General features: G+C 46.6%; 1 protein-coding gene across 1 annotated transcript; it reads left to right on the forward strand.

Annotated features, from left to right (window-relative positions):
* Positions 1-3882: 3882 nt before the first annotated feature.
* Positions 3883-4894, forward strand: LOC117850093 (uncharacterized). Its single transcript, XM_034731884.2, has 2 exons — positions 3883-4147; positions 4233-4894. Exons 1-2 carry the CDS (start codon positions 3982-3984, stop codon positions 4733-4735), a joined length of 669 nt encoding a protein of 222 aa, XP_034587775.1. The 5' UTR covers positions 3883-3981; the 3' UTR covers positions 4736-4894.
* Positions 4895-10266: the final 5372 nt, after the last annotated feature.

Below are 10266 nucleotides of genomic sequence, written 5' to 3' on the forward strand. Positions count from 1 at the left end.
GCCTCCTGCACCCACTGAGGCACTGACCCGCGCGATGAGGCGACGATCGGATCAGTGGCGGGCGGCGGCATGGAGTCAGGACTCAGGAGCGTATACGACGCAGGCCTACGGAGAGTTGGAGACACAAAGTCAGGGCGTCAGGCGTCAGGACGCAATTTGGCAGGCCTGGCTCGCTCTGATCGCGTGATGCTTTGGTCGAATCGGAATCCGCGACAGCATGGCCAAGCGTATTTGGCAGCCTGGCAATCAATTTGGTAGACCCAAATTAGCACGGATGGAAAACAGGCAGCAGTTGCACGTACCATTTAAAAAGATGCACCAATCAAATTATATATACTAAATGGTCATGGCTCCCCCAGCTTCGTGGCCCCGGGTGGTCGCACGGCCTACCCTCCCCTAGAGCCGGCCCTGCTGCCGACGATGCCCAGCAGCGGGCGCTCACGACGGCCCCCGGACCGTCCTCCCCGCAGACGGACGCGTTCTTCGGCAAGGCTCGGCGACGATACGGCGGCACGCAGGCTGCCGGTGACCTCCGCCATGTGGCTCCCGAGGTCGGAGACGACCGAGTCAGATGTGTGTACGGCCTACATGTCCTTGCTCCCAGAACGACCAACGATCGCGCTACGCCTCCGATGAGGCGATGAACGGATTGCATAGAACCCCCTTTATTTGGTTCGGCTTCTCCTCCCTGGCGTTGCCAGCCGCCGCTGGCCGCTGCCGTCATCGCTGTGCTCTGTCTATCACACCCGATTTTAAGGACAAAATCGAGTGCATTAAATACATGTGCGCCAGGATCAAGTTACACACATGTACGACAATAGTGAATAACAAAGACAGTGCTAAATCGAATAAAGAGAGTATTAACCATTATTACATGACCGAAAGTCTCAAGTAAACCACAAAGTCTAATTATTACGCAGCGGAACTCCAAAGACGATGACGACTCCACAGGCAGCTGACTGAAGAAACGTACACCTAGAACTCCTCAAAGTCGTGTAGATACTCCTCTTCCCAATTAGCTTGGTCTGATCAGCGGTTTTGCAAGGGTGAGTACACTTATTGTTGGTACTCAACAAGTCGTGGGGAATAGTGTAGTGTAAGGCAAACCAAGGTATGGCTAAGGCATAAATAGCATTCGCTTTTAATTAAGTTGGTCAAGTTTTATTAGCAATTAACTAAGTATAAGTTCATACCACCCGAAATTAAACATGATCATAAATAAAGTAAGCAACATATGCATGAAATGATAACAAGTTAAATCCATCTTCCGATAATATTATCATGTGAGGGTCCAGGCCGCTCTTAACCGTGAGCACGGCTGATCGATCAGTTTTACACTCTGCAGAGGTGGCACATCTTTACCCACAAGTCGCGTAAAAGTTCAAAAGAACTTTGGACCCAACCATGTGGTGTTTGCAAGGCACCATACCACACTTCCGAGGTGTGATTTCATAGGGACGCTACGAGGCCTTTACAAAGATTCATTAGTCAGTGGTAACCCGCTAAGGTTTCGGTGTCTGGCGTGCACCACCCATCCCAGGCAAAAATGCAACGACTCAGTCCCCCCTCTTGCCTCATCACGAGTAAGGTCACCCCAGACTAAGGTTTCTAATTATTCAGCCAAGACCAGAGCCATTTAGTCTTGTGGTAGCACTGTTTTCCTGGGTGGTTCTCCATGTTCCGATTAACAATACATGATCTTGTATTAATGAAAGGTATAACAGAAGTAAAGCAAGATTAAACATTATGTTTAGTTAAACCACCATGTACCAAGTAAGCACTAAGCATGAGCTACCCAACATAAAGTAAACCGGTTGGTCAAGGCAAAGGTAAATCAATCTAGGCGAGCCTTAATTGGGTCCCATCAATTTAATCTTAACATGTGCATAGCATAAATGTTGAGTACGAGAAAGTAAAGGTGTATAGGACGAAAAAGTAGTGATCAAGGACACGACTTGCCTTCTTGGCCTTGCTCCTGCTGTTCGTACTCCTCGAAGGCTTGATCTTCAACTCCCTCGAACTGCGGGACGTCTACACGCGTCACACGAGCACATACAAGCAAACATGGGCAAAAGTAAGAAAACAGTACACCAATCATAGTTAAACAGAGAAAATAATCTTGAAAAGTTGATCTACGTTTTAAAACGAGCACGTGGATAAAAAGAACGCGAAAAACGGAGTTAAGATGCAAAAGATATGATTAAAACAAGATCCAGGGGCTTTTCTGTGAGAAAAACAAAACTTTTAGGACCAAACCGCGAAAACCGAGGGCTTATACGTAATTATGCGTATAAACCGAAGGTCTAACGCGCAAAAACTCAAATCCGGACGGCGGGTTGATTTCTGGAAAGTTCAAGGGTTAAACCGAAAAGTGCGAGGGCAGATCTGTAAATATTTTTCAACGCGATCTGGACCGCGGGTTGATTTGCGGAAAAGATGGGGGCTTAAGAGAAAAAGCGGCGCGGCGCGGCTCGGTTGACCGGTACGTGGCCGGATTGACTCGTGATCGACTGTCGGATCGAGATCGGACGGTCGCGGTCATCGATGACTCGCGGCGGCGGCGGTAAACAGACGACCGGCGGCGGCGAGCGGCGGTGCGCGACGGCGAGCGGCGGCGGGTCGCCGGAGTTGGCCGAAACGGCGCTCCGGGGCACGGTTTGGCGGGCGGATTGCACCAGAAGAGAGAGGAGGGCGCGGCGAACTCGTTTTGGGAGTTCTTGGCGACCGGAGCTCACCGGAGGCGGCGCTTGACGGCGGGGAGGAGGCGGCGGCGCTGAAGCTCGAGCTCTAGGGTTTGGGTGTTGCGGGTGCGGGCGGAGGAGACCGGGAGGGGCGGCGGCTTATATAGGGGCGGAGGGCTTGGAGATAAAGCGGCCCCGGGTTTGAATCGCGCGAGGAAAACAGAGCGGGGGCCGACGGGACTCCGGAGATGGCGGCGCGGCGGTTGTGGGACGGAGTCCCGACCGGAGGTGGGAGATGACGGGCGGGCCCCACCTGTCGGCGGTAGCGGGCGATAGGCGGGCTGGCGCAGCGTCGTGGGCCGGCACACGTTCGCGGGCCGCGAGGCGACGGGTGAGCGGCGGACCGCGCGGGAGAGGGGAAACGGTGGGCTGCGCGGGAGTAAGGAGCTGGGCTGGCAACGGAGAAAGAGAAGGGGCCGGCGGAGCTGCTTCGCGGGCCGGTGGAGATTCTGCGGCTGGGCCGAAAGAAGAAAGGGGAAGGGAAGGAAAGGAAGATGCGGCCCAGGAGGAGAAGAAGAAAAAGAAAAAGGAAAAGAAAAAGGAAATGGCTTTGGAAATTGAATTTAAATTTGGAAATTCAAAATTTGATTCAAACTCAAGCAATCAAAATAAATGCACCAGCATGAATGCACAATTAACTCCTATGATGAATTTAATTAAATTAAAAAAAATGAATTTAAATGCCTAGAATTTAAATGACACCCTAATTTGAGCAAATTTTAATGAATTTGAATTGTTTAAAATTTTGGGTGTTACACCGTCCCGGCGGGGATTGCGGGGCCCATCACGAATCTCAAATATTGGAAGGTTAAAAAAAAATATTGCGAAAGAGCTGCGGCCCACCTCGAGGTTTCCAGCCAAGCCAGCCCAATGTAGAGAAGCCCATCAGTTTATTTCCAGCCGGCCGGCCCAGCAATTCCAAACATCAGCAGGGACAGAAAGAGATGATTTGTCCACCAACCAGTGGACTTGACTTGCTAGATCAACCGAATCTGACCTGACCTGACCTGACCTGCTGATCAAAGTGATGGATGGATGGAGCTACCGATCCACCCACCCACTACTACTACGTAGCCAACCCTTCCTTTCTCGTCTACCCGGCCTGCCATCATTCTTTTTCCGGCGATATATACCACAGCACACGTAGTCCTCGTTCTTCCTCATCGCTCGTCGTCACCACACGTGTAGGTCCAGCGCATGCAGCCGGATTGTTGATCCATTATTCCACTGTACGGTATTAATGGCTGCCGAGCTCGCAAGGTCGTCGTCGACCCTCGTCGCCCTCCTCATAGCGGCGGCGCTATGGGCGTCCTTCGCGCTTCTGCCGGCGGCGGCCATGGCAGCCGACACCGCCACGCAGCCGGCGTCGTCGTCGTCGTCGGCGCTGCCGACCGCAGCAGCTACAGGCAAGTAACGTGTCGCCGCGCCGCTGCGTCTAGACATCTAGTGTTCACCGATGACGACTGAAATGTGGTGCCTACATGCATGCAGGTACGCCGGCGCCGACGGTGGACTCACCCGCAGCAGTCCCGACGTCCACTGTCGTCACTGCCACACCCGCCGCGGCGGCGCTGCTACCATCCTCCTCCTCACCGCCTGCGACACCCGCGGCGTCTTCCGCCACCGCCACCACCGCCGCGGACACGGCGTCGAAGAAGTTCCCGCTGCCTCACCCCGGTGGCGGCGAGCCGTACAATCCCGCGGCGGAGGTGGCGTCGGCGCTGCCGGTGCCGACGCCCGACGAGCTGCCCAGCGCGTCCAGCCTCGGGTTCGACGGCCACGGCCTCGGGTTCGGCGGGCCCGGCGACGTGTGCTGCGGCGGCGGCGGGTACGGCTGGTTCGGCGGGCCCGGCGGGTACGGCCCCGGAACGTACGGGTACACCGGCCCGCTCTACTGGGGGGCGGCGCCGGCGGGAGGGTGGGGGAGCGTGGCCGCGGCCAACGTCGTGGTGCCGCTCGTCGTGGCTTGCGTCTCTGCAGCCCTCGCTTATTAGCATGCATGCAGTATATAAATTACTTGTAATTTTTACAGGGGAATTATTAAGGTTACTCTACATGTTTACCGCGCCTTTGCGCGAGCATATAATTTTCCTTGTACACGTTTGCACTTATGCTAACCACAATAATAATATGAAGTGGGCACTGTGGTTAAATTTGAGATGTGAATCATACTAAAGGTCAGTTTGGTGTAGCTCCATGGAACTCCGACTCCTGACATTTCACTGCAGCATCACTATAGCAGTATTGTAGCACGGAGCTTCTTTTCTTCCTCCCCTCCCTCCCTCTCACATCCAGGAGGACTCCTCCAGCTGCGCGCTACAGTAGCTGGAGCTGGAGCCCATAAGCCCGGTCAAACAAGGCCTAAATTGAGCTCTAATTTGGCAGCGTGTTTATTTTTATTTTTTATTTGGCTTCCACTCTTGACACAACACGGGTCCAACCTTGTAGTAGAATTCAAGAAGGCTGCGACAGTGCATGTCATAGAGAAGGACATCAGTGTTTCTGTTTTAATTACTTTGGACGGAAACACTACTACTACATTTACGAGAACATGATAATCATTGCAATTGCCAGATACCTCCATCTTGTTTTACATAATTTCCCGATACATCCTATGCCTATCTATTTTTTATGCATGATCAACTTTTAATTTCCCCTGGCAAGCAACTTTTGGATTCTGCAATGCCCGTGGTGGCTTGTGCTGAATAATTTTTAAAGCACGGGATCTCTCTCTCTCATGTTGTTCTTATACATATTTATTCACAAGTTCAACATCTAAGTTCTCAATCCTAATAAATGAAACTACAATGGAAAAATAGAAACTATATATGCAGGGTTCCTTCTGAATTTGCTAAAAGAGAGGTTGGTGTGTGATTGAAATCAGTAAGACTTAACGCTAGAGGTGCTAAGGCACGATCACGAAAAAAAACTTAACGGTAGAGGTGCTCTACCGACCGGCAACATATGCCGATTTGGTATTATCTCATGAGGTCACGAATGCTAAAGGAATTCAAATATAGGCATGTGAGCATTATTTACCATGTAATAAGTTCAAACTAAAATAATTAATGATGGACCGATTGAGATTTTTCACACCAACAATAAAAAACAAACGCAAAATGGAATCATTGATTTTACAAATTGGTGTAGAAGTACGTATGTTAGAGATTTGTCAGTTGTAGGAAAAACAATTGGGAAGTCCACGCTTAACGCAGAAAACGAGCCTAATCTTCTATTTTACAAGAACCATCAAAACTGTGGCTCAGCTCCACGATTTCGTTTCACAGAATTTCCCGATACTTCCCATGCCTATCTATTTCTATGATCAATAATGCAACTTAATTTTCATGTCAAGCAGCTTTTGCAATTTGGATTCTATGAGTCCGTCCTGGCTGGTACGGTGGTGCCTTGTGCTGATTTTAGGCACGCTGTTGCATGATGCATCTTCTGATGTAGGGCAGGATTCTATATATGACTCAACTGCATGCTGAACAATGCCTATGGTGTACATACAGTGGTATATACAGGGATATAGAATAGTGCTTTAGAGTATTGTGTAGTACAAGATCCTTGTGATAGGGTTGGAAAGCACTAGATGGGATGCACCTACTACTTGCTACTGCATGGCACACCGTTAAATGAAAGTGGGCCTGAAAACATCTGTTGATAATGTAGCACATTAGTAGCGAGGAGATCTCTCATATGATATGTTCCTATACATACATGAGTCCGTGTTCCAAAAAAAAAGGCAACTATGATGGAAAAATAGAAACTATTGGAGAAATAGAAACTATTGGAGGACATGTATATTCTATGATACAACGTATTGTACTTATGCTACGCTTTGGTAAATTAGTTCTTCACGACTTCACCTATATATGTTGGATTTGGCACAAGCTCGTTCTGCATTCACCTCAGTTTTGGCAAAGTTGGAATGGAGTCGACTATATGAAACTAAGCCGTGAAAGAAAGATTACTCGAGCCGGAAATTGGAGATTTTTTATTTTCTTCTTTTTCCTTTTGTTGTTTTTCTAGTGTACATAAGGAAATTCTGGTGTCTTATCGGTTACATGTCTCTTAAAAAAGTGTCCAAGTTTGTGGCAGTAGCTACTTCTTGTAAAAATTTTGGTCTGATGCACTCTCATAAGAGAATGTCTAAAGCATGATACATGCCTTCCATTATCTAAAAAATACTACTAGAACTTTATCAGTTGCTTTTTTTATTAATTATTACTTTGGAGTTTGGTCGGGAACACTGCTAGCTAGACGAACACAAGGATGGGACGGAGACACAGCGAACTTCGAGCCAGCATGGATCTAGCACTAATCTACAGATTTGCTACTTCCGAGTTCGACTGTGTTTGACAGAATTTCTTGATACCTCCTATGCCTATCTATTTCTATACTATGGTGTACTAACTTAATAATTTTCCATGCCAATCGCTCAAACTGAAATTCCAGGACAAGCGACTCATCAGCCGCAGTAATAATCTAGCTAGACCTCCATCTAAAAAACCCACAATAGCGGTAGAAAATGAATCGTGCTAGCTACTAATTCTCTCTCTCTATATGCCTATGGTATTGGTATATGAAAGGGATGTACAGCAGTGCTTTTTGAGTAATGTCCAAGCACCTACTTGCTACCCCTTGGCACACCACCACTCAATGGAAGTGGATCACATCTATGTGGACATTTACCATGTAAGTGTAAACGAAATGATGGACAGATTGAGATTTTAATTTGCACACTGTAACAGTGAAAAGCACAAATTCAAAATGAAACCATTGACTTTACAGATCACTAGCTAACAATTGGCCTGATCCCTTAGAAGATTGACTGGTGGTGTCCATATGAAAAGTCTCGCTATTATGCATATTTTTGAAACGACTTTTTTAAATGACGCTATTATGCAGATTGCTATGCCTGCCGAGCAGGCGATCTACGTCACCAGTGAAAGTATATTCCTGTTCATTACTTGCGTGCCTGCTGCCTCGCTTAGTATGTGTTAGTTACTAGTAGTTTGTTACGGGAAAAGTAAAGTTACTCTATATATATATTTACAGCGCCGCCTTATTAGGAGCATGTATATTTTACCATACACGTTGTATACTACTTCTGCAAACCACAATAATTACTATAAAGTGGACACTAATTTGGTTAATTTGAGATGTGACGAATCATACTTTTTTAAAAAAAAAATGAGAATCATGCTACTAGACCTTTCTCAGCTGTGCATTATTATTATTTTTTTCTTTTGGAAGTCCACGATTAACACAGACGCTCTGATATAGTTGCCTATTTCAGACGCTCAGACATTGTCAACCTTCGAGCAGCCATACGGCGGCTGGCGCCTCTCCTAGAGCATCCTCACCATATGTTCAATCTCCAACTGGTTCTTCCTCTCCTCTTCAGCGTGATTGTTTGCATTTTACAGAATTCTTGATACCTCCTATGCCTATCTGTTTCTTCCTAGCTAGCACAACAAGGACGACAAGACTTTCACTGCTGAACAATGCCTCATGGTGGTATACCTACCGTAGTGTATATGGGGATGTAGAGCAGTCCTTTTCTATGCATATGCTCCGGTCGAATATATATATTTCAGACAAGAAAGTGAGAACAAAATAAACTAACTTTCCCTTTCTGAACGTGAAATAAAAACGAACGGAGGTAGTATATACTACTAGCTATTTATGGTTGGGATTTTGGATTGTTCTCTTTTCTTTCTCTTGCTTACCCAGGCCTAGCACAGGAAGAATGGCATGACTCAACTGCTGAACAGTGCCTATGGTAGTAGAGCAGTGCTGTAGGAGCTCCTTGTCAGGCCAGCAAATAAACATCATCTGTTGGCCATTCATCAGGATTGCAACTCGTTGACACTTGACATGTAGACGAGATTATCTGAAATGTATCTTGATCATTCAATATGGGAGGGAAACATAAGATTTTAGTAATGAATGGCCAACTCTTAATTTTTCTAGTTCCTACGTGTGTCTCAACTCTAAGGAGTAAAAGCCAAAGATCACAGACCTCAGACCAAATCTGACAATTTATTGAATACTTGAATTGCTGATTCATATTATTGCTCAATTGCTAAAACAATTACTGTTTGTGCTTCTCACATCTTTCATCACTAAGTATCTCATGTTTACAGAAGGCTTCTCATGGGTCAGGACTCGATCAGTTACAAATTCATAGCATTCTCCGATCCATCCTTTAGTTTTGATAATCGACACATTATTAAGACCACTTCTTACTCACTAGTTTTGCTCAGAATGACCATCAGAACAAATATCAAGGCTCAAATGGAAGTTTCAGAAAATTCAGATCTAAATCTATGGGCCTGACTCACCCATCTCAGCAAGAACGTTTCGAGATGGATTGACAGCTCCTAGCCATACCGAATTCAAGGGGAGAAGCTCTAGCTAGAGCATAGGAAATCAATCAATCCAAACGAAGGTCGTGCTTTCCATTACTAGCATCGAGAAAGGGGAAGGCAAAATCGACCATTGGGTTCCAATTCCGCTCGACGCCAGCCCAGCAGAAGGAGAGCACAGGGACGAGGACGCGAGGGCGGCTGCGATGTCGAGGGGAACCCCGAGGACGGCTGCGAAAATCTATCCCATTTCCATCTTGTTGGGACTCTGTTTTACAGAAGTTCTTGATACCTCCTATGCCTATCTGTTGCTACCATGCATCAACTTCATTTTCCATGCGAAGCAACTTTTGGATTCTATGCATCTCTTATATGATGCGCAGCCACACAATAACAATCTAGCTAGGGCCTTCATCTAAAAAACAACAATAGGTGTAAAAGAAATGAACTGTATATGAATGGAAATAAACTAGAACAACAAGAATGACAAGACTCTAACTGCTCATAACGATGCCTCTGGTGTACTACGGTGCTAGTATATATAGGGATGTAGAGCAGTACAGCTTTTGAGTGCTAGCTGTACAAGCTCCTTGTGAGGCAAATCACTGGATGTATGCACCATTCAATGAAAGTGGGCCAGCAAACAACTACTGATAATGTAGCACATTATTAGTAGAGAGGGGATCTCCGAGGTCAAGAATATTAGAGTAATTCGCATATGTGAACATTCACCATATATGTAAGTGTAAACTGAAATGACAGACAGATTTGAGATTTTGCACACAGTAACAATGACGAAAACAAACTCGGAATAACATGAATAGGCGTTACCTCGAGGCCTACTAGCACGAGAACACTACTGGAAAAGTGACTATTACTACTGGGTACCTTGTGTGTTGTGTAATGATGAACCTCTATGCATGCTATGCTATGTGTAGTTGACTTGTGCTTATGGGATGTGTTGAAATCCTTGCTACTACTCATGACACATCTCACGTACTACCCGATTTAGTTTTACTTAATGGAGTTGATCAGTAGATGATAACATAATTAACTGGAATTAATTTGGATGGTTTTTCATATATTCGCTACATTCTTTGATACACCGGGACGTACGGAACACACGGAGGCTCCCTTGCCCAAGAGTT

The sequence above is a fragment of the Setaria viridis genome, chromosome 3, assembly GCF_005286985.2.
Source record: "Setaria viridis chromosome 3, Setaria_viridis_v4.0, whole genome shotgun sequence".
Lineage (NCBI taxonomy): Eukaryota > Viridiplantae > Streptophyta > Magnoliopsida > Poales > Poaceae > Setaria > Setaria viridis.